We start from the raw sequence: 25,853 nt of genomic DNA, 5'->3' as shown, positions 1-25,853 counted from the left end.
GGTAAAACCGTAAAGGTTAATTATGTTTTTGGTCCCTACAAAATTGCGACCTTGTAAGTTTAGTCCTTACTTAATTTTAATAGCATTTTTAATCCCTACAAAAAAAAATTTACTTATAATTTTAGTCCCTGCTAAAATAAATTTTGTTTAATTATCCTTAAACTCTTAAATTTTTTAACGATTCTTTTTATACAAGTTTAGAACACTATGAAATGTTCATTTACTAAAATCTATAATTTTTTAACATGAAATAAATTAAATATGAATTTTTTAAAACGACAAAAGTTAAAGATATAAGTAACAAAAATATGGACGTAGAAATCAAATTTTTGAGATATTTTTTTCGGAGGACCTTTTAATAACGCTCTTAACACGCCTGTAAAAAATTATTGAAAAACTTAAGAGTTTAAGCATAAATTAAACAAATTTGGATTGAGTAAGAACTAATATTGAGTGCAGAAATTTTTCGTAGGGATTAAAAATGCTATTAAAATTAAGTAAGGACTAAACTTACAAGGTCGCAATTTTGTAGGGACCAAAAACATAATTAACCCAACTGTAAAAGGGTGCTGCCTACCCTATGAACTTGAAACACATGATCACTTTGTCTTAAGATTATTTTTGAAAAAAGAAAAGTTAGCAACACACATTTTAACATACATTTTTCAACACATTCTTTTTGATTGGTTAAAATTCACTTGTTATTTGTTAAGCAAGTAACTGTGTTAATGTATTAAAAATTGTACCTATTTATTTATCAAAATTTTGAAAATCATTTTTTCTCAATAAGTACACACTAGTTGTGGAAATGGGTGGATCTAAAGCCCAGCTAGCATGGGTGGATCTAGCCCAAAACTTGTGCAATTTTTTATGTAAATCCCTCTAAATTTCTTATATAAATGCATATAAATTTCTTATCTATATTTTTTGTTGCGCAATTTCTTTAGAATTTTTGATTATTTGCTTGCAATTTCTTATGTAAACCCCTCAGACCATTGATTATTTGCTGCAAATACAATTTATCCTAAACCTAAAGAGTGAAAGAGGCCTACATCTCAAAAATTGCAGAGAAAAAAAATGTGTTGTAATTTTTTTTGCCCAAGCTTTATCATAATCCTGGCTGTGAAATCATTAAGATGTGTCATAAGAACATATATTAACATGACCGTAAAAGAATATAATGAATTGAAAAGACTAATAAATAGTAAATTTATGATAGAAAAAATCATTAATAAATACAAAGGTAATTTTATGTATTGAAAATAAATATTTGTAGTTATTTTTTTCTTTATATAATAATTATAGAAATTATCAAGGATATAAATTACCATCAATATAATACTATCCATTTTGCAAGCATTTTTTAAAACAATTCTCAATATAAAAGTAAAAAGTAAATTCCATATAAAAATGATTTTATTCTCATACAATCAACATCAATTAATTTTTTTATTCTAAAACAGAGTCTTTTTTATATTGAAAGTGACTGCAAGGCTAAGAAATCGGCGGGTCGGGGATATTCAATCGGGTTCGGAAAGTATATTTCTTGTTTCTCAATCTAATTAGAGTTAGTCGTACCCTTTTCAAACCTACTTTCTCACTCACCACCCTCTTTCTTTCAAAAACAAATCTAGAGATTCACGCTTTTCAACACTACTCAACTACTACACCCTCTCTCTCAAAAAAATGGCACCAGCTGCAATCGTAACTAACGGCACAACCGCCACACCCACCGTCACAACACGCTTCGCCTCCGTCTACAGCGAAGTCCAAAACAGCCGTGTCGATCACAAACTCCGTCTTCCCTCCGTTCTCCAATCACCGTTCGCCATTGTCGATGGTCCTAAATCCTCCGCCGCTGGAAATCCAGGTAAATCTTCGCCGTTCATTTCATTCACTTCGATCTGTACTTGATCTGGTTTTCTAACTTGATGTTTGCATGTAGATGAGATCGCGAAGCTGTTTCCGTATTTGTTTGGACAACCTTCTGCTGCTTTAGTGCCTGCTGGTGAGAACACCGCACTTCCTCATCGGAAGTTGAAGATCGGTGTTGTTTTATCCGGTGGTCAGGCTCCTGGTGGACACAATGTCATCTCTGGAATTTACGGTAACGCGGAGTTTCAATCCAAATCAATCAAATAGTGAATCAATCTATACATATAGACTATAGACTCCGGACATTACACCGACACGATAAAGATACTGACACGGCAACACCTATAATAATTTAGAAAATAACATAATTAAATGTGTATAACACCGGATACACCTTCAATTAGAAGTGTCTATGCTACGGAGATCATATATAGATATGGATATTAATACGTATTGTTTTAGTAGGTTTTGATTTGGTTTTGATTTTTGTGTTTTAGATTACCTTCAACAAAGTGCAAGTGGAAGCACATTGTATGGTTTCAAAGGTGGTCCTGCTGGTATTATGAAGGGCAAATACGTTGAACTTAACTCTGATTATATTTATCCTTACAGAAATCAGGTATTTTTGGAATGTAATTGTATTTGATTAGCTGAATTTTTTGAAATTTAGGTGACTTTTATTGTTTAATTTCATTCGTATCTTCACTTGATTGAACATTGGCACTTGTGAAATCAACTTTTGTTTTTGCAAGAGGATATTTCAAATAGATTTGACCTGTTGCGGTAATTGTATATTTTATTTATGAGGGTGGATCTGTTGACTCCCGAAGTAACTTTGATATCTGATATTTGTCTGCTAAATAATAACTCATTATATACAATGAATTTCACCAATTCAACCGTCAATTATTTATTTTTTTTTGACAAAAAACGTCAAATTGAAAGTTCTTATTGAGTAGATCAACTGCACAATTTTTTATTAAATTTTATAACTATTTGATACTTCATTAAGTAAATTCAAATGAACTTTTAATGAGCTTCTAAAAAACACGAGTAAATATTTATGGTTAGACTACATTGCTACGAATTTCGAATTGATATAAAACTTTATGTGTTTGATCATTAATATATTATGACAATAATCAACTGCTGGATTAGTGAAATTCATTACTTATAATGAGTTATTAAGCGGAGCAACTCATCTTGAAGATAATTTTGGAGTCAACTGAGCCCCACGTTTTCTTTATATTGTGACTTTTGATAATTAATAAGCGCAAGCGAGACGCTTATGAGAATTTACATGTTTCTAAACTTGGCTCATACTTGTCAAGATTTTAACACGTTCAACGGTTATTGCTCTCTCTTACTCTTGATGTGTTTGTGTTTAAATCTTGGCCTTGCAAAATGATCACCACATGTTGACATTTAATTTAATAATAAAGATAATGATTTCTTTCAGGGTGGTTTTGACATGATTTGCAGTGGGAGGGACAAGATTGAAACTCCAGAGCAGGTACGGGTCATGTCATGAGGCTACATATTTATTATTTGAGCTCTCATATATACTTTTTACCTGAAATGTAATTTTAATTTACATGATATAGTTTAAACAAGCTGAAGAAACAGCAACAAAGCTAGACTTGGATGGGCTTGTTGTTATTGGTGGAGATGACTCAAACACCAATGCATGCCTCCTTGCTGAGAACTTCAGGTTTGTCTTATCAGAGTTTTATTTTTGGCATAAGCCGGGAAGCTTTGTTAATTAAATTATGTTTTCATGTTGATTTTTAATTTATGTTCTTTTGACGTTTTGACCACTCTGTCTATCATGTAATTAGTTGGTATAATATGAATGGAGTTTTTTTCTATTTATGAATAGGTAATGTGTTTCTTCCTATGTTTCTATTATTTTTGTTCATACTTTAATTTGAATTTGTGCAGGAGCAAAAATTTGAAAACACAGGTGCTTGGATGCCCTAAAACCATTGATGGTGATTTGAAAAGCAAAGAAGTTCCCACAAGCTTTGGGTTTGATACTGCTTGCAAGGTGAATGGAGATCCACATTGCAGACTTCATAGTGCACGCTTAACTTCTTATCAGTCTTGTCCATACTTAAAACATTTCAAATATTCATTTTTGTCTTTTAATCACCTGTAATTTGCAAGGGGCTGTTTGTTTCAAGTTTACTAAATTTATTCCTAGGAATAACTTTCCAAGCTATTTTTAAAAAAGATGCTTAGTTAATATTATAATATTTATTTAATATTCCCGGGAACCTTTATAACAGGGAGGTTAATAGGTAGTTATTCATAAATTTATTCCCATCTTCATGGGAACTTTATTCCCACCCTTTTCTTTGGGAAATATTCCTATCCCAGGAACATTTTCTACCCTGGAATAAAATTTACTAATCCTTTAACAAACATAGGAATATGTATTTCTATCAATTTATTCCCAGGAATCTACAAAAATAACTTGAAACAAACACACCCCAAAGGAATAAATGTAAGAATCAGCTTTTCACTTTTACACGTGGTAAATGGATTATCTAGTAGATTATCAGGATTCTTGAGAGCACTGGGGGTGGGTGTATTCTAGTTTCATGAAATATTTCGTTCTTCCACTATCATCATCTATTTCAAATATGTAGTTTTCCAACCAAAAAAAACCTCAATTGGCATGACTTTTTCAACTCTTCTTGTGCTTGGTTTATAAGTTATTGCGGTGTCATTGTGATATTAATAAACTTGTTCTCCCTGAAATACTCCAAAATATTAATTTACCAATGCATTTTTCCCAACTGCTAAATGTTGCATATTGACATGAAATCATGACCTGACGTATTTTCCTGTTTTTATGTTTATTTGATTCAGATATATGCAGAAATGATTGGAAATGTTATGATAGATGCCCGATCAACCGGAAAATATTACCATTGTGAGTTCAGGAATTTGAGATGCTTTTTTTGTCAATTAAAAGTTTAAGACTTTGCAAGGTTGCACATATTGATGCTTAATGCATCTTTTTCTCCATGGACATTGCTTGCTGTTAATATCCAATAATCTATACGGCTTCTGTTGGCTTGTTGCTTCTTGCATCATGGAATGCTTTACTTTTTACACATTTTACCCCTCAGAACTACTGCTATAATGTGTTCTAATTGTATCATCTGACTGCCCGGGGTCATCTTTTCTATTCTTTAGTCTAAGATTGCCAATACAGCCAGAGATAACAGAACCATACTCCAATATCTAAATGAGGATCATGCTATCTCCTTTTTTAACAATTTACTAATTACTAATATTTATCGTTTTCTTTACCCCTTTGCTTATGTTAAAGCAAAACATTGACAACATGCTTATTATGGATATCATCATCTTAACCGGTTCACTCCTTGACTTGTATGATATCAGCCATTTTACTGTTCAGCGAGAAATGCCTTGCTCATACATCATCCTGTCCCTCATGATTTGTTAATGAATGTAGTACATACACTATTTCTCTTGGGAGGCTATTTTTCTACTTCTGAATTTACTCTTCTGAGTTGTAATAATACTCATGGTTTGTGCTGTTGAATGGTTTATCTAATTTATTGGCACTTTATCTAGTCTTTAAATGAATATCTACTATGCTCTCACCTTAAAATTAGATTAAATTAGATTGATAGAAAAAGGTGTTGTGATTGTCAGAGCTTTCTATTTCAATTCCTTCATAATGTGTAACTTACGCCAAGAGAAACGATGCTTCAGATTTTCAATTCATATGGCGGACATCAGGCATCATATTTGTCACCATCTAATTGCCCCCTCTCCCTCTCTGTGCCTGTCTTTCATATACAGTCACATATTTTTGTGAGTTCATGAGTATGCGGTTGGGATTTTAAAATATGACATGTGATCATCTGTCTGCAGTTGTGCGGCTTATGGGGCGTGCAGCTTCACACATTACACTGGAATGTGCTCTACAAACCCATCCAAACATAACTATTATTGGAGAAGAGGTTTGTTATAAATCTATTCAAAATGCTTTGATGTGTATGTTTTAATTGAAGTTTGCTAATTGGTCAAGAGCCCTTTATCAAAATTTGATCTGTAAATATGCATTACAGGTTGCTGCAAAGAAGCTGACATTGAAAAATGTCACAGACTATATTGTAGATGTTATCTGTAAAAGAGCTGAAGATAATTATAACTACGGGGTCATTCTTATCCCTGAAGGTCTAATTGATTTCATTCCCGAGGTGCGTCTATCACTCTCTTCTTAACAATGTTTACTCTTTATGGACTTGCAATTATGTATTGTTGGTTCTGTCATTTTACAGTCACATGAAACTTATTTATATACTCATTTGTACATGCCATTGTTCTATTTGCAGGTCCAGCATCTTATTGCAGAACTCAATGAAATTCTGGCTCATGAAACCGTAGATGAGGGTGGTTTGTGGAAGAAGAAACTCACTGATCAGTCATTGGAGCTTTTTGAATTTTTACCTCAAGCCATTCAAGAACAATTGATGCTTGAAAGAGATCCACATGGAAATGTTCAGGTACCTAATGTTTCAAAACACTATAATCTGTGTTTATTTGTCTCCTTTATAAAGTTAGAATCAATATCATTGTTAACATTGGTATATTTACATCCAGGTTGCCAAAATAGAAACAGAGAAAATGCTTATCGAAATGGTTGAAACTGAGTTGGGGAAGAGAAAGCAAGAAGGAAAATATAATGGAGAATTTAAAGGGCAGTCTCACTTTTTCGGGTAATCTATCTATTATATTATTATTCTATATGCTGTAAACTCCATTGAACATTTATACGATGCTAAAAGAGGTTATAGAGACTTGGGTTTTTTTATAACACCATTAACTTAGATTTAAAATTATTTTATTCATATGCATTGTATGTATGTTCTTTGCCAGTTTGACTTCCTTTGTCAGAGCTTGTAGTTACCCTTGATTTGTTTGCAGTTATGAAGGGAGATGCGGTTTGCCAACAAATTTTGATGCTAACTATTGCTATGCTCTTGGTTATGGTGCTGGAGCCCTCCTTCATAGCGGCAAGACTGGACTAATATCATCGGTTTGTGCTTTTCATTATCAACTTAATTTTCTCTTCTAGATTGATATATATATAATTGTGATCTCAAAATGTTAGTTTCAAATACTGAAGTCATCAATATTATTGATTTTGCTATGATACTTTGATCAGGTTGGGAATTTGTGTGCTCCAGTAGAAGAGTGGACAGTTGGTGGAACTGCACTCACCTCACTGATGGACGTGGAGAGGAGACATGGTACTCATTTTATCTACATGAGCTTTGCTTTGTTAGTTATTCACTGAATTAGAATCCATGCAATAATATTTTTCTACGATTTTGTAAACACTTGGATCTATGGTTATATAACACTGATTCTTAATCATACACCTTTAGGTTATATAAATATTTTCTTTTATATATTTTTAGACAATCAATGTTCACATTGTTCTTGTTTTAAAAAGCTTAAAGTTTTAGTATGTTGCATTTATAATTTTATGTGAATGCTTTTTTCATTGTTTGGCTGTATATGAATATGTAATTTTCTCTTCAGGTAAATTCAAGCCTGTGATCAAGAAGGCAATGGTGGAGCTTGAAGGTATATATTCTCTAAATCTTTAATGATTCAGGCATAGTACTCCAGCTCCACTAAAGTAGTGAGTTATAATTTTCTCTCATGCTAATTATATTACATGTTGGATTGTTCAGGGGCACCCTTCAAAAAGTTTGCGTCATTGCGGGATGAATGGGCCCTGAAGAATTGCTACACCAGTCCAGGTTTGTACTAGCTTGTTTTTCACCTTTCATCCACATTATGTATTAAGTTCAGCTGTCAACTTGTCACGGTGTTTTCATTGTAGGTCCAATTCAATTTACTGGACCGGGATCTGATGCAGTTAGTCACACTCTACTCTTGGAATCTGGATTTCAAGTTTAGTCGTCCTCGTATTTAACGGTGGCAATTCATTTTTGTGGGATCTTGCGAATCTATTTTATCTGATACTAGCTAGGTTTTTTTTTTCCTGTTTACTTTTGAAATTTTCCAGCTGGTTCATGAGTGGGTTGATGTTTTGAAATAAAACTCTGATGTTGCATTTTATATCGGCAATTATGTTCTTGTCAATAATTTCGTAGTTTAAGGTAATGTGTTCCTATTTGCTTGATAATGTTTACTGAGGTGATTTACACTAGGTTAAACGGGAGCTAATTTTCCCACCATCCAAAGTCACTTCAAACATATATACCTCTAAAAGAACTGTTTTTCGCCATTGTATTGTGGTTTTTTTAAGTGCGGTTTTCTTTTAAGAAATGTGGGCATGGAAAAAGATGTCTGGTTAAAATACCAATTTAAGTAAAAAAATAATTCAGAAAATTCCATATCCCACGCTATGGAGAAAGTACAAAGGGTTTTGATTCCCTTGCTGGATTTTGAAGATTCCAACCATGCAATTCACCAAAAAAAAAAAAAAAGATGAATGGCCTTTTCAGTAATGATTATCGGTGAAGGTAAGTCGTTAAAATTTTTAAATTTTGTCGTCCCTGAGATATGGGATCTTTCTCTTTTCATATTGGAATTTGCTTTAGAGGTTCTCTATCTATAGAAAATTGTTGTTTACACTTCAATCAAGGCTGAAACACCAAAAAAAGACATAAATGTTCATTGACAGTTGACTGCTGCTGTTAAAATCCATCGACAGTTAACTGCCGATGAGGTTATATTGGTAAATTACTGGTGTTTTCTAGCTTTGAATGAAGTGTAAACAACATTCTTCCGATCTTATGGACTTATTAAACATTGAAACCTAACTAAGTCCACCTATAGCCATCCATAAATCGTAGTTCAACTAACAAAATGTCAAAATATGTTATAGGTTTGAATTGAGATTTTTTTATTTGTTGGTGAGTTTTATTCAGTATTTGTTCCTTCTTCTACGACCAAAATAAATAAATAAATAAATAAAATTGCTTGAGTATGATAATTTAGTTTTATTTTCTCAATTTAAAAAATGTCAATCAATTTAATTTTTAGTTTTATTTTCTCAATTTAAAAAATGTCAATCAATTTAATTTCTTAATCAAAATATTCTTTTTACATTGCTTTGAGTTCCCCGTTGTTTGTGAGGAGTACGCTTCAAAGTCCGAACCAACATCACCGTATTGAAATTGCTAAATTGTATGTCCCTTCCAATTTTGACGATGTAATTCACTCTAAGATGAATTGTCTAATTCCCCCCTTTTCATTTCTCCTCTAAAAATCGAGATATATTCTGGCTACTACATTTGCATTTATCGAAGTTAAACGATATGCCTAAGTCAGTGCCATACTTATGGAGAAGCCATAAGATTCAACAAACTATGACCGTTATCAAACTATATACATTATTTCACCAAAAAATCAAATTATATACATTCAATTCTACATTTAACAATGGTTGATCAGTCATACTTGGGTTTCTGCTTCCTAAGGTGACTATTGCTTGTGAGACGTTGATGGTCATACATGGTGGGGCTTGGAGTCAGATCAAGATTATGGATTTTTCGCTGCTTGCTTTGTATGTTACAAATAAACCAGACACTTTATAAATTTTGTTCGTGATTACAAGTACATGAAAACACATCTTTCACTTTCCTTCTCTAATATAAACATTCATTCATAATTCCATACAGATACAAACAGAGGTCTTATAAAGAATGCATATGACATATAGCATGACATGGAAAGCATGTATCAAGTCTTGTTTGTAAGTTGTTACTTGAAAGATTTGTGAGTTTAAATCAAGGTTCTAAATCAAAGTCGCAAAGGTCACAATTTTTAACATTTGCGAAAAATTACAATCACAAGCGGCTAATGCAATTGCAATTACAATTGTCACACGTTTATAAGGACATCCTTAAAAAAAAATTAATCTTCCGATTTTCAAGGGAAGGAGTCATGATAATTCGATGTTCGACCGAGAGGTAAATGAAGTTTGGTTTGGTTGTGACTCAAATAAATGTGTTGTGGAATTTATTGAACCATGAACATGACCAAATTTATATGTCTCACCAATATGGTGTTAAACTGTGTCCATGTAATACTGTAAATTTCCGTGGGGGAATAGTTTATGTCCTACACGATACCTTAGCCGTGATACTTTGGAAGCTAATAAAATATACACAAGCATTCAATTCATCTCTCTGCTTAACTTATTTTTCTTTCCTTTTGCACGAAATTGACATAATAGTGATGTGAATTTTGCCACTCTTGCTTTGAATATACTGAACCAAAAAGGACAATCACTTTTTTTCTGTGGAAGAAACAGCATGCATTGGTTTATCTGCTTTTTGATATGCATAGCTTGTTCCTTCACATGCAACGCTTTTAAGCCCTTTTTGGACTGTTCCACTTACCACGTTATGGAACATCAATGACAACTCCATGCAGTAATAATCTGTTTCTTAACCACCACCACTTTGTTCTTGTCATACCTATAAATTTGTAAATGACGCACAAAAATCAAATTTTGAACTGAGAAATGGTAGGATGCAGAGTTTACCACTATACCTTTGAACCAAATTTTAGTTACAACAAAGGAGTCTTTATAAAAAATTAATTAGATACTTTAGGGTCACAATGTCTTGGATGAATTATATTTTTCTCATGTATATATATGAGCATTGCTATTTTGTGCGAAGGAATGTCTCGCGGAAAATTAGGAATATCAACGTGTTTACCGGAGAATAGATTCAAACTTCTTCAACGTCCTTTAACTCAACAACCAAGCTATCTATACGTTACTTATTAGACTTACTTATTCATTTTGCACAAACGAGGTTTCTCACAATTAGCCACAATATTGGTATTTGGATTGAGATCGATTAGTGCATATTTCAAGAAATTTTTTTATTTCTTTTTAAAACTAAAAAACTGAGTTTGAAATCTATAACGTCCCATCTCGATCTAACAACTACCGATGTGAGCGACTACGGTATGATATCTAATAGTGTATATTTAAAGCAAATTTTTATTTCCTTATAATAAAACTGATTGGTATTTGGATTGAGATCGATCAGTGCATATTTCAAGAAATTTTTTTATTTCTTTTTAAAACTAAAAAACTGAGTTTGAAATCTATAACGTCCCATCTCGATCTAACAACTACCGATGTGAGCGACTACGGTATGATATCTAATAGTGTATATTTAAAGCAAATTTTTATTTCCTTATAATAAAACTGAAAAATCAAGTATAAAATCTACATTGTTCGATCTCGATCTAACAACTACTACGGATGTGAGTGATTGTGTGGTTGTAGAAAATCTTCTTGCTGAGAATCCAAATTCATCTAAAGGGTTTAGAGACACTCATTTCCAAAGGGGTCAAACTTCTTGGAAATAACCGTGTGGAATTATTTATTAATTTTGGTTTAACAACTAAAAACCCGAAAGCTTAGAACTAGATTATCTTAATTTGCTCACCTTAGACCTCTACAAACTTCACTCAAAAGTATAGGATTATCCTAATCTCTTGCAAGAATATCCATGTTGTGATTTTGATAAGTGATAAATTATTTCATTGTTCTCTTTTTCCTTACACTGTACCTAATTGTGTGGAGGGAAGGGGACACAGGAAAGTGATTAGAACTTCAGCCACATATGAATCATATGATTGCATACATGAAATCTATTTAAATTAAAGGTGTTGCTCACGGACTGACAGGCTGCCTAATAGCAATTTAAAATTCAATTTGTTTATTTTCTTTGATTATTCGTTTAGTTATGATGTTTTTTATGAAAAAGAAATAATCTGAAAGATATGTTTAATTACTTTGTATCAGGAGCTAAATTCCAATTCTTCTTGTCCTTTTTTCTTGTCTGGAGTAGGTGTAATCATGGCCAATATGATTTTACACTACTTTTACCAAAAGGAGAACTCTCTCTTTTATTTTTTATTAAACAAGTTTTACACTCACACTTGTTAAGAAAAACTATTTGGTGCATTCTTCTTTATCATAAATACAAAGTAGAATACTCCTTCCGTCTTAAATTATAAGAAAAAAAAAAATCACCCTTATTAAGAAAACTAAAACATACATTCTCCGGTCACTATTATAAGCAAAATTTCACTTTTTAGATTCATTCAATAAATGATGTATGTGGTCTATTTAATGGACCACATACATCATTTATTAAATGAACCTAAGAAGTACACCCTCCGGTCACTAATATAAGCAAAAATCCACTTTTTAGATACATTCAATTAATGATGTATGTGGTCTTTATTATATGTCACATAGATCATTAATTGAATATATCTAAAAAGTGGATTTTTGCTTATATTAGTGACCGGAGGGTGTAGATTTTTGCTTATAATAGTGACTGGAGGGTGTAAGAATTTATAGTATAGTTTTTTGTGTTTTTTTTGGAAAAAGTTTTATAGGAAGATGTAAAAACAATTTTCATTGGCTATTGGTTATGGAAAAAATGAAAGAGAGAAAATTGAATGTAATTTGCATTTAATTTTATGAGAATAAACAAAAGTTTTTCTTGAAAAAGAGATTTTTTTAAAAAACAAGGTTAAATAGGATAAAAGTTTGTCTTTTTTGCTTATATTTTGGGACAAAGAAAATGAGTTTTTTTTGCTTATATTATGCGACGGAGGGAGTATATTGAATTGAGAGTGGTGAAAGTAGTATTAATTAGTGTTATAATTGGAAAAAAGTAATTAATATTGTATTGAAAAGTGAAATGGATCAATTTTTCTAAGACAATATTTTTTTGCAAATGGCTCAGTTATTATAGGACGGAGGGAGTAAATAAGTTTTACGCTGGTATCTAGTTGTCTTATACTCCCTCCGTTTCAAAATACATGTCCAATTTTTGTAATGTGCACTATTCACTTGACTTACTTTGACCATACTTTTTAATTAATGTATAAATACAAATATTAGCATGTAAGATGTTGTTTGATTTCTCTCGACAAATATTTTCAAAATATTAAATTTTTATAATTTTTTACTTTAGATAATTAAAGATATTAACGGTCAAAATTGTGCATTGGCATATGTGAAGTAGTTGACTTGGACATGTATTTTGAAACGGAGGGAGTATTATAAAAATATCATTTTTTGAAATATATTTATCTTATAATAAGATATTACTACCTCTAAAAAAAAGATATTACTAAAATAATATTTGAATATATGTATAAAATTTATTTACAAGTAGAATGTTTTAAAATGAATTCCAACTTCATCAATTTCATTTGTCAGGTATATTGTTTTTAATAGAGTATCATGGTAATACATTTTCTATTTTCTGACATGTGTATTGTCACGATTTGAGTGATACTTTGACAGAGAATGACTATATTGTCGACGATTAGGAATGACATCTTTATGTGAGGATTTTTAATTGCTTTTTTTTTCTTGTCTTTATTATTCTACTTGGTTTGGTTTATGTACCACAGTCTTTTGTTTTTCTTCTTTCATAAATGAATTTGTGCACTTAACTGAAAAAATGACTTTGTCAACACAAAACTCAGTTAACGATAGAAAATAAAGTCATACATTCCTCCACTAACTCTATCTCCCAAACAAACAAGTTTTTTCTTTAACTTCAACATCCTCCCTCAAAACAAAACTCAGTTAACGATAGAAAATAAAGTCATACATTCCTCCACTAACTCTATCTCCCAAACAAACAAGTTTTTTCTTTAACTTCAACATCCTCCCTCAAAATTATAACTAGACTGGACACCATATCCTTTACAGACACTTTTTTTTTTGTAGTGGTCGGGGTTTGAACCCCGAACCTTGCATATTTTATGCATTGTCCAACCAGCTGAGCTAAGCTCACGAGGACAGACACATTTTTATTTAATGCTAAATTAAACAACCCGTTGAATCAACTCTTTAAAACAACCTCACCCAACCATGGTTCATAGCAAAACAATATGTTATTACCCATTTCCTATTTTGTTAATAACATTGGATCATATTTATTAAACAAAACATTATCTGTTGAAGGATAACACAAAAGATGTAAGGAACTGGAACCTTAATACCGATAATCTATTTTCCATAAAAAAAAAGCTTATGCGTTGATATCTTCTATTTTTCATGGAAGATTTTGTTGTTTGTGTAGATATTACTAAATGGTCGGATTTCAACAAATATTAATTGAATTCGCCGAGGGGTGCAAAATATAGCATCACCTTTGTGTGTGGAAGAATGTAATTTAAATAAAACATTCAAACATTTTTTTTTAATATCCTGTTGTTGGTACGTTATGGTCGGTAGTTCTATCTTGGTTAGATATCAATTGTAAGCTTTTGTCATGTGGTGCAATTTTTAGGTTTGATGTCTCGTGGACAACAAGTAAAGAAATGTCTTCATTTAATTTAGTGGGCATGCATGTCGACAATTTGGATGCCACGTAACCATGTGGTTTTCGGTAGTCAGGAACACATATGAGGTTCCCTTCTTGACAAGGTTCAACTATTGATATGATCATGTATTAAATCTAAAATTAAGGGTTTTTTTTATGATTTCTATCGATGGAGCATTCAACCGCTAAAATGTTTAGGGGTGGTTTTACCGTCTACTTGATTATCTTTTGGTAGCGTTTTTATTTTGATGCTTTTTTTTAATCTTTTACATTTTCAATCATTTAATATATCATATTTTGGTCTTTTAAAAAAAACTTAGCTTTTAATAAATGAGAAATTGAAGTGCCGTGTTTATTGAAAAAGCAAAATTATGGGAGAAAAATTATTTCCAAATGTAGCGCCATTAGGAGTAAATATAAAGTAGACTGTCATGTGTCCTCGTGAGTTTAGCTCAGTTGGTAAGAACAATACATAATATATGCAAGGTCCGGGGTTCGAATCCCGGCCACCACAAAAAAAAAAAAGTAGACTGTCATGTAAGTGCAGCACAAATGATAAATATTACAAGGACATTTGACATACTACACGATGCAAATTTGAACTCGTAATACCTTAATTATTTTGACTTCATGTGTGAACTTTATCATTAAACTCTTCGACTCACACAAAAAATCGACTATCAATAGTTTACAAAATGTTCTTAAGATCTAGATTTTATATATCAATAGTTTTCTCTCTTATCTCATTATCTTTTGCTTGATTTTTCTCCATTTTGTTTGTATTTCTCCATTTTATGTCAATCTTCGCTATTCTCCTCTTCTCTATTTTTTTTCCCCTTCAAATCCACGATAATAAGGGTTTTGACTCTAATAAACGTCTGAAGTATCCTCTCGTCTCAAGTCATTTAGACCCGTTAAGGTACTAATTAACATGTCAGCATCAAAACATCCATGAATTTTTTACATGGAGGTGAACCACCTTTCAAAGGATCAACTTCAAAAATTAACTCATATTCTTTTTCAAAAAGAATTATATTACCAACTCTCCCAAAACCATCCATATTCATTCTTCTTCCCTTGTTTTTGTTTATACGGAAATAGGCAACAAGTGTCATACTTGAAGCTTGTCTTTTTCCCTCATTGTTTAATTCTAAGTTCCTTTTTCTTTCCTTTTATGTAGATACTCATATTAGTTTCAATTAATTATTCTTTCATAAAAATGCATTTGTAGGAAACAAACAAGTTATCGTGAGTGAAGCTTGTTGTCAGTACAAGGTTTGGTGGATCTTCCTCCCTTTTAAAACTGGATTTCACATGCCATTGAGAGAGAGAAAAACATGCTAGGCCAGATGTTTAAAATGGGATCCCCCATACCATCGGGTCTAGCGCACCTAGGTTGGGATAATTTATAAGTGTTGTAAATTATGAGATACCTAATTAAATTCTTAATGATAAAATATAATTGAATTCAATTTTTATGCGAAATAATTTTTTCATACTGTATTTATTTAGAACTGAACTCTAGATTATAAGGACACTCTCCCCTTATGAATAAGCGGGTTAACGTCAATAAAAGAATGCAAAACTATTATTGTGCTGCTAAAATTATGGACTCAAGACAACATTGCACAACTTCATAAAGTAGAGTGACATTAGTTGTATAAAATATAATGGAGTAAAAATGCCTATACTGTTATATATATATATATATATATATATATATATATATATATACCTATACCTATACTGTTTTATTTCATTGTTTTAAAATTATAGTGAAAAATTATATAACTGATAAATTTATAACATATAATTAATAAATAAATAAATATTCTCTCCGTCCCCGATTAATGACCCACTTTTGTAAGGTTAGAGTTTACACATTATAGCCACCACCAAAAAAAAAGAGTTTACACATTATTCATAACTTTATGGAAATATAGTAATTTCTTATAAGAGTGATAGGCAACACCAGACACACTCCAACTAAGTCGCTAGACTTTTTTGTTGCTACTAACTAGTAAGTAACTAGATAGGCCACACTCTAATGGTGATAATAATTTTATTTTATTTTTAAAATTGTCAAAGAAGAGCAACAATTATTGGTCGATTAGGCTAGGTGTGTGGACATATTTGCTAAATTTTAGCAACAACTAGCTAAGCTAATTATAGGTGAATCTAGCCTTGAGTTAAATTCTATTTAGGGTTAATTTTGTTATTTATTGCAATTTTTAAAAGATTAATATTTAAAATTACGTACAAAAGGATATTCGGATAACACAACGAAAACTAACTTGGTTTTTTCTTAACAATCTTTATGAATTATCCATTATCACTTTTCATCTAAAATCAAACAAGTGATGAATACTATGAACGTTTAAATGAGACGTTATAGGGCTCTTTCAGCTTAACCAAACTTTTGGGTTTAAATTCAGTTTTAAACATATAATAAGATTAGAACTTTTAGGAAGAGCTTACCGTCTATTTGAGTCGTATAAAACTTAATCTTCCCAGTTACACGGGAAGGATACTCGGTTAAAAAAATGAGGAAGAGCACAAAAATAAATAGATTGGGTAGATATGAAGTGGGGCCATATTCATTGATGAAAATAATGTCTCATTTGGACCCACATGCATGTAACAGTTTGCCTCCAAACAAACCCCATTAACAATTCTTAACTCCGTTCATTTCATTTTTGTATGTTCAATTTTAAGGCTACAAGGTCCCCACAAGGAACACGCCACAATACCCTATAGCCATTAGCACGTAACGTCCTTTCCTTGGGACCCACCTCCGTTGTCAACTAGCCCGGGCCCTCCCGGTTGCTGGGCCTCAGGTTCAGCCCACTTACCCTTGGGCTCTTGTTCTCACCTTCAAACACAACAGTAATACCCGTCAGAAATTGGTGTTTTCCTTTCAACTGTGTTCCACTCTCTCATCATACCCCAACTATAATGACTTTTTTGTCATTAAATGATAATTTTTTTTTGAGAGCTGTCATTAAATGATAAATATCATTTAAGTTGATAGAGTATATGGACACAACATAAACTCATAGTCGCTAAAAATAAAAAAATAAATAAACGAACAAACGCACAACGTCTATATTAATATCATAAAACGACAAAGTATATAAATCTACAAATATGATTATATTCAAGAGTTTGAAATACACATGTCACTAGATCTATAACATTGAAGACACCATAGTTATTGATTTAATCTACATTGAATCAAAGTTGTTATACACCAAGACGGAAAATCAAAACAAATAATGTTGTGCTAAGATGATGAAATCATAAAGGCTTAATAGCAGTTTTTGCCTCCTATGTTTCAAGAAGTTGCGATTTTGGCCCCCTTACTAAAGTAATTCGATTTTGGCCCCCGATGTTTTGCCCCCTTGCACTTTTGGCCCCCTAGGCCAATTTTGACCAAGTCAATGCTGACGTGGCGCCACGTGTGTAATTTTTTATATTTTTTTATAATTATTAAAAAAATAAAAAAATTACTTTTTAAAATTTTTGTAATTAAAAAAAATACTTTTTTAAAAAAAAATTAATTAAAAAAATATAAATAAAAAATAAAAAAATTACACATGTGGCGCCACGTCAACATTGACTTGGTCAAAATTGGCCTAGGGGGCCAAAAGTGCAAAGGGGCAAAACATAGGGGGCCAAAATCGCAACTTCTGTAAACATAGGGGGCCAAAACTGCTATTAAGCCAATCATAAAAACATACAAAATGAGGCTAAAAATATATAATAATCACTTATTTAACATAACAGAAACCGAGAAAAAAACAATTTGTAAGGGTGATTTTAAGCAAAAATTGAGTATAAATCATCTCTCTTCGATAGATCTAGAAGAAGGAAGGGAAAAAATGACGACCGCTAGAGTTTGAGAAGGAGAAAAGAGAGGGCGTGCAAATCTTATTTTATGTGGTTCGTAATTAACTGGGATATATATAGTTTCTTTTTATAAATTAAATTTAGGGTGATGGATGATACCCGGTCCAACATAGATGACTTTAGAACTCAAAACGTTTACAAATAGATTTAATTTACTTTTCTTCAAGAGCATTAACAGAGCTCGAACCCAAAATCTTTATATACAAGACTTGTATTTTTACAACTATATAAAACATTTGGAGTTAAAAAGACTTGTAAATCATCAAAGACTTGTATACAAGACTTGTATTCTTATGGTTTGTCAATCATCAAATCTATATTCTTCATCTATTTTTGCATAAGAATATTAGATTTGAAAGTTGAAAATTCATATCAAAATAGATCAAAAGGATAAAATTGAAATTAAAAAAAGATAAAAGACCAAATTGTTGCCTGAAATTAAGTTAAGGGACTAAAAATATAATTTTGCCAAAAAACTACTATTAAAAAAGTGATAAATTAGAAATCTTATAAATAACAAATTTTATTTATTTTTCTTAACAACCCTTAAAAAAAATAAGAAAAAACTCGTAAATAACACAATAAGCTTATGTTTGGAATCAAACCCAAATAAAAATAAGGGTGTTGTTAACGAGTGCCCCCGGGGCACTCTTTAAGCATGCTAAATAAATTAATTATACTTTCAAAACTTAAAAGTTTTCAATTTCCAATGCACTAATTACACAATCTTTTATAAAAAGTTACTATTTAAGGTCCTTAACCAGTGTCCCAAAGCACTAGTTAGCATTTCCCTTAAAAAAAATAAACTACTGTGAGACTTGAAAACCCTATCTTAAGGGCTTATTGAGCTACAAGTTATCTGTTTTCCATGTAGGAAAGGGGGAAATTTAGCTAGCTAGTGGTTGATGATTATTATGTAATTGAGACATTTTTAAAAGGTAGTAATGAGGGACATAAAAAGAGCAACAAGCCAAAAGTCTTGATGCCATGTGATTAAGATTGGAAATGGAAATAGAGCTTTTGAGCAGAGCATCATGTGTAATAATAGAGGTGAATGTCAACATTAACAATTATGTATGTAGCCTCATTTTCAAATTTTCATTGTACGATGATATGGATTCATGGTATTGACCATTGATGATCTGAAATGATTATATAAGATAAGATACTACTTGCAATTCATTAGTGTTAATCAGCTCTTCCCGTTCTCTATTTTCTTGAAAATAATCGATTCAATATAATTGCAAAAATGAAATCAACAAAATCCCTATAACTAAGGAAAAAATATTCATATTCGTATCATTGTCTATTTCAAGGTTCCTAGGTAAAGCGACAATAGATTTCATTTGGTATCGCAACTTGCAAGGTGTTGGTTTTTTCTTTTGATTTTTTGGTTTTTAGGGGAAATGTTTTGTGATAATCCAAAGTTGGGCCGAGGTAAATAAATATATGTTGCTTTGTAAATATAGGATAATGTTAACCATGATACCGGTTAAGAAATCAAATATAGTAGTATTAGATTAAAAGTTTTGTAGTCAATGTTTCAACGGTTTAAAAAATGTCATTTTTAACTTAAAATTGTCTTTTTTGGCTTCCTTAATCAGTACCACAAAAACATTGGTTAGCATGACCCATAAATAAATAATCAAACTTAGAAAAGTGTGGCTCAATTTAACTTCAACTTAAGTTCATTACCTCCAACCACTTGGCTTCCAATGTGTTGGTCTGAAATAGATACATGTTAAATTGTCTTTACATTTTTGTTAACATATGTCCTCAATGTGATGAACAGCTTTAATATGTTTTGCATATGTTTTTAATATTATGACTTAAGCTCCTAAGAAGAGCTCAACCCAAAATTTTAGTCTATTATTAGGTGGAAGATCTTTATAACTTAATTAATACTACATTGAGTTTTCATTTATACTCTCACTCAATTGGGACTTGACTCATCACATCATTCCTTGATAGTCATAAAACAATTATACCTATATAATTTGATTTGCCATGAGTGGCTCAATTTTAATTTATCGATCATCAATTAAATTGAGACAGGTATACAACAACGACCTATCTGGTTTGCTCTTATGATTCATCACTATATGTGGAACTATAGGAACCAATGAGTTTTCGTTATAAAATCTGAGATTTATTGAATTTTATCGACAGTGTGATGTGAGTGGTCAAGTGAATTTGATCATTTATAAAGCATCGTCCCTGCATCTAATTATATACTTCATCCGGTCACTATTATAAGCAAAAATTCACTTTTTAGATTCATTCAATAAATAATGTATGTAGTCTATATCACTATATGTAGACCACATACATCATTTATTGAGTGAACCTAAAATGTCAACTTTTACTTATAATAGTGACCGGAGGGAGTATATACTTGGAGGAGTTGAAACCTGATATATTAATGTGAAGGAGCAACCTCCACGTATCAATTGTGTAAAGGTTAGATACTAGATATATCGTTTAGGATGGGAAAGGGATGATAGCTTATGGAGGACGTGATTAGAAAATATATGACAAGTTTTTGTGCAACCTTGTTGGTTGTAATTCGACCGATGGAACTTTTGAGTCATATACAATGTGTGCTAAAATGGGACAATAATGTTACATTGTCATTTTTGAAATGGATTAGAAAGTGGTTGTTAGTATGGTGAATTATTATGTGAAACTAGAGTCTTCTTAGATGATGAAGATGAAATCATAAACTTTTCCCAATGGATGTTTTTTTTTTTTAGTTTAAATGAATTAAATATACTACTTGTAAGAGAGTGTTTTGATTCTTTAACATGTACTCTTAAACTTATACCGAAAAAAGTATCTAGAAGATATTTATTAGTATTTATCTTTACTAACGTCATTTAATAAATAGGAGGAGAAAGAGGCGTATCCGAATGACGTACAATAATATTAAATAATATCCGATTAGATAACCACAGACGAATTTGACCAATATTCAAGTCTAAAGGTTTTTCGGTTGAGGTTACATGTAAGTCGATCACAATTTGATTTAATTGTCAAACTTAGTCTAGAGAACGCCAAGTTTCAAAAATGATAGATATCAAAGTTTAAACTTCATAGAATACGTGTAAAAAAGATTTTATTTTTTTTCGAGGAAAAAAAAGATTTTGTCACCTAAAAGTTAGACTATCGTCATGTAAATTATATTGAACATAAGAATCATCAATTATATTACCATACCCCATTTTTAACTGCCAACTTTTAAGATATTTATCTATATGTCATCTTAACATTTTAAAATAATTGTAATTAATAATTTATCAATTATACTTTTATCTACTATTAATTAATTAATAAAAAAGATAGAGAATTGTATAGATGAAATTTATTCATTTTTAAAAAATATATAATGAAAAGGAGTATAGTAACTTTTAAAATAAATAAATTCTCTATTTGCACTTCTTATTTTTTTTTACCAACTCTATTTAGTGGGATCATGGGTGGATCCAACTCATGGCATAGCCACACCAAAAAAATTCTATGAAAGAAGTTTATAAGGATAATCACATCAAAAAATTAGTTTTAGATCAACCTATGAGTGAGGTAAGGTTTGGTTGTTGGTCGATACTTCTTTTTTTGACAAATTTCATTATTTTAAGGAATTATTGGATATACTTAAATATAATCATTTGTAATTTATCCTTGAATGCATGTGTAAACTTTAAAAAGTAGTATTAATCGTTCATTATAACATACACTACACTAATTGTTGTGTGCAAGTGTGACTAATATGTCTCACATCGGATAGAAAAGTGAAGGTTAAACACCTTATAAGTGAGAGGACCCTTAAACTCATTGCCTTAATATTTTGGGTAAGAGTGTGGCGTCTCTCTCACTAGTGTGGTTGTTCTAGCTTCGATGTGGACGGTCCTCCGAGCTCCCCTCATGACCCAACAATGATATCAGAGCCTCGGTTCAACGAAGGGTACAACCGTGACAGCCGTTGTTCATGCCTCGATGTGGACGGTCGCTCAACTCCTTGCATGACCCAACACCCAATTACCAATCCTAGGCGGGCAATGATATGTGTCAATGTCAACCTTTGAAGTTCACACTAAATTAATGTTTTTGTAGTGGCAGCCTAAGAAGACGGTGATGTTGTTGAAGACTTGAAGTAGTCACAATTGACATTTTTCCGTAGGGTCAGCGCTATAATACATACCATGATTCCATACATACACAAATACTACTGGTATATTCCCTAAAAAAAATAAAAAATACTACTAGTATATGCCAGGTGGTATAAAATATTTTGCCTCAAAAAAGTACTAATTCATTCCTATTGTAATTAACTTTTGTCTGATGCCACTCCAATTCTTGATCAGAGCTTTTCTGAATATTTTATTGCACGTACAATTAGCTTTTAAATCTGTAGTACAGTACCTAATCCTAATTAATTCATAACAACAAGCAGATGAAACTCTCCTACAGCATGTGCACCCCACACATATCCACCATTATCTTTTGTTTTTAACGATGTGATTGGTGAATAGTACCACACATAAAGCTGCATAGTTTGGTGATTATACATCATGCATGTCATACAGACATACACTTATACTTATACACACAGATTAAATAGCCCACTTTAATCAAGGAAGATGATGCAATTGATAAGTACTACTCCCTCCGTCCCGGAATATCTGACCCATTTTCTAAAAAAAAGTGTCCCAAAATAACTGAGTCATTTCAATTTTCAATACAACTTTCATCATTCCCAATACAATATAACACTAAATAATACTACTTTTATCATTCCCAATACAATATATTCCACTTTCCCCTTTATTTATACATTTTTCTTAATCTGTGTGAAATGAGTCAAGGGGTCAGATAAATTGGGACGGAGGGAGTAGTTGATTTGTATTCTATAAAAAAAAAATGTGAATTTGATTTGTATGAATCTAATTCGAAGAAGTGATATGAAGCTTATACATATTTCTATCAATAAAAAAGTGAATGTTGGAAAATATCTTGAAAAAAAAAGTACTTCTAACACTTCTTATCTTATTGGTCGATGAACCGTCATAATATTCCTAAAGGCTTAAAGGACTTTCAAAAAGGCTTTTAAACCCTCCCAGAGCGCCTAAATACCCAAAACACCCTTGTTACTTGCTGCCTAAGTAACCACAAATCAGACCCATAGAAGACTATAAATATAACCCTTTAGAGCATTCTCAAGGCATCCAATAATCAGTCTAAACCCTAGAATACAATACTAAACCCTAGTATCCTCTATTGTGTTTTTTGCAGGTACAACCGATTTTATGGTTATCTAAGCTTGATGTCTGGGGGAGACGATTGTCTCAATTTTTTCTCATGTTTCCTCATGTGTGATCTCAATCATTAATATTCACTTTTTGAAAGAAAAAAAAAATCATTCTCATTTGAAATGGTGGAGATTTTAATATATCATCGTGCTATATAAGAGGATTCATTTTCTAATGTTTGTGTCAATTCAAAATGAATGTTTCATATGTAATATTTGAATTAGGATCCTTTCAAGTGACAAAAACTAAGGAAATAATGTGTGAATATAAAGGAAAGATGTCATTGAAATTTGAAAAGAAAAAAAAATTAGAAAACATTAAAGGAAAAAAAATTGAGAGGAACGATTTCCATAGTTTTCACATAAATTGTTTAAAGTATAATTTTTCACCATTTAATATGAAAAAAAATATATAAGAAACTTTGATGAAATAATTTCAATGACAATGTATTAAATTTTAGAGAAATGATATTTATACATTCTCTTTAGAACAACTATCTCTTATACTTTCATTGTATTCTCTATTGTTTTTGCCTGCCATAAATAAAATTGTTTCAAATATTATTCCAAAATGATTATACCATTATAATTTCTCTAGACATTACATTCTCATGTGAAAATGTAAAAATCACACATGATCTATTTTAGTATCTTAACCAACTCATATTCTCATTATCTCTCATTCCATGATTTATGTTTATCTCTTTAATCTTTTAAAGATAAAAACAAATTGCAAAAATAGAGAATATGACTATATGGAAAAATATATTTGAAACGAGAGGATCCAAATTATCTATTTTGACAATGCTTCAAAATACAACTCAATTAAACTTTTTTAATAAAAAAAACACCCAACTATTTTTTCCTAATAAAACTCCACAAATAATCTTTTGTCTAGTACTAGTACTACCCAATTTGTAAGGCACATGGTCTCCTTCCTATTCCATCTTCGTGGAGCCTTAATGGACCCCCAATCCTTACCCAACTTCCTCTCTTAAAATCAATACCATCCCTTTCTTCTTTTTTATTCATTCTCCTTTTATTTATTGCTTTGTGATTGTGAAGTCCCTTTCATTTTCATTTCATTTTCTCTCTTCACTCACCCAACTTCCGAAAATCCATTAAACCCCCTCATTTCCCTTCTCTCTATCTCAAACACTCCAATCTCAATGGACACAAATCAAAAAAAGCCTCAAACTTTATCACCAAATAGAACTAATTCTAATTGTAATTCACCCGAATTTGAATTTTGGATGCTCCGAAATCCATCTTTTCCACAACCAAATCTTCACACCGCCGACGAACTTTTCGTCGACGGTGTTATTCTTCCCCTCCACCTCCTCCCCACCACTAATAAAACCGACCCACCACCCCAAACGCTAAACTCAAACCCATCACCTCATAACCCGGTTCCTGAATCAGTCCCAGAACCCGATTCTTCTCAACCCGAATCTTCACCTGCTATAACAGAATCTTCTTCTTCAACAACTTTCTCAGCTTCAAAACGTTGGAAAGATATTTTCAGAAAAGGAGAGAAAAACAACAACACAGAAGATAAAGAGAAAGAGAAAGAAAAGAAGAACAAGGAGAAGAAGAAAGAGAGAAAAAACGGTAACGGTGCAAATTCTGCTGCAGAGTTGAATATCAATATATGGCCATTTTCACGAAGCAGGTCTGCCGGAAACACGACAACCCGACCCAAATTTTTCACCGGAGCTCCGGTTACCCGGAAAGTTAACAGTGCACCTTGTTCTCGTAGCAACTCCGCCGGAGAGTCAAAGTCGAGAAAATGGCCAAGTAGTCCGGGTCGTGCCGGTGTTCATGTCGGTCGGAATAGCCCAGTATGGCAGGTTCGTCGTGGTGGTGGAAAAAACTCAGAGCAACAAACGCAACAAGGTTCTAACATAGAGAAAGAGTTGAAGAAAGAAGCCACCGTGAGTCGCCGGAGCAAGATGGTTTCCGGTGGTGGTGGTGGTGGTGGAAAAGCTAAAGTTTTGAGCTTGAATGTTCCGATGTGTATTGGGTATAGACATCATTTGAGTTGTAGAAGTGATGAGAACAGTGCTATTGGTGTGAGTGGTGGCGCCGCTGTTAACCGCGGTGGTGGTGACGGTGGTAGTGAGTGTCATCATCATGATGAAGGAAGTGGGGGTAACCTTTTTAATCTACGTAGTCTTTTTACCAAGAAAAACATAGTAACTTCTCATTAGGTTACTTTTTTTAACCATGTTACATGTTATGTAATTATTTACTATCACTTTTTCTTTTTTCTTTTTTCTTTTTTTGCTCCCTTAAATTAACCTTTTTGGGGTTCTTTTTTATTTTGTTATATAGAAAGGTTTTAATCTATCTTTTTAATG

General features: G+C 31.9%; 2 protein-coding genes across 2 annotated transcripts; both read left to right on the top strand.

The window, feature by feature from the left end:
• Positions 1-1,570: 1,570 nt before the first annotated feature.
• Positions 1,571-8,077, top strand: LOC146944663 (pyrophosphate--fructose 6-phosphate 1-phosphotransferase subunit beta-like). The gene is made up of 16 exons (XM_085743019.1): positions 1,571-1,870; positions 1,946-2,107; positions 2,373-2,494; positions 3,335-3,388; positions 3,480-3,586; positions 3,817-3,922; positions 4,750-4,813; positions 5,788-5,876; positions 5,985-6,116; positions 6,252-6,422; positions 6,520-6,635; positions 6,844-6,955; positions 7,085-7,169; positions 7,465-7,509; positions 7,620-7,688; positions 7,772-8,077. Exons 1-16 carry the CDS (start codon positions 1,687-1,689, stop codon positions 7,846-7,848), a joined length of 1,695 nt encoding a protein of 564 aa, XP_085599145.1. The 5' UTR covers positions 1,571-1,686; the 3' UTR covers positions 7,849-8,077.
• Positions 8,078-24,411: 16,334 nt separating this feature from the next.
• Positions 24,412-25,853, top strand: LOC146944662 (uncharacterized). The gene has a single exon (XM_085743018.1). It carries the CDS (start codon positions 24,663-24,665, stop codon positions 25,701-25,703), a length of 1,041 nt encoding a protein of 346 aa, XP_085599144.1. The 5' UTR covers positions 24,412-24,662; the 3' UTR covers positions 25,704-25,853.

This window comes from Medicago sativa, chromosome 2 (assembly GCF_051527215.1).
Source record: "Medicago sativa cultivar Bolivia chromosome 2, Bolivia_mono, whole genome shotgun sequence".
NCBI classification, from domain to species: domain Eukaryota; kingdom Viridiplantae; phylum Streptophyta; class Magnoliopsida; order Fabales; family Fabaceae; genus Medicago; species Medicago sativa.
This window is presented reverse-complemented; position numbering and strand designations above follow the sequence as displayed.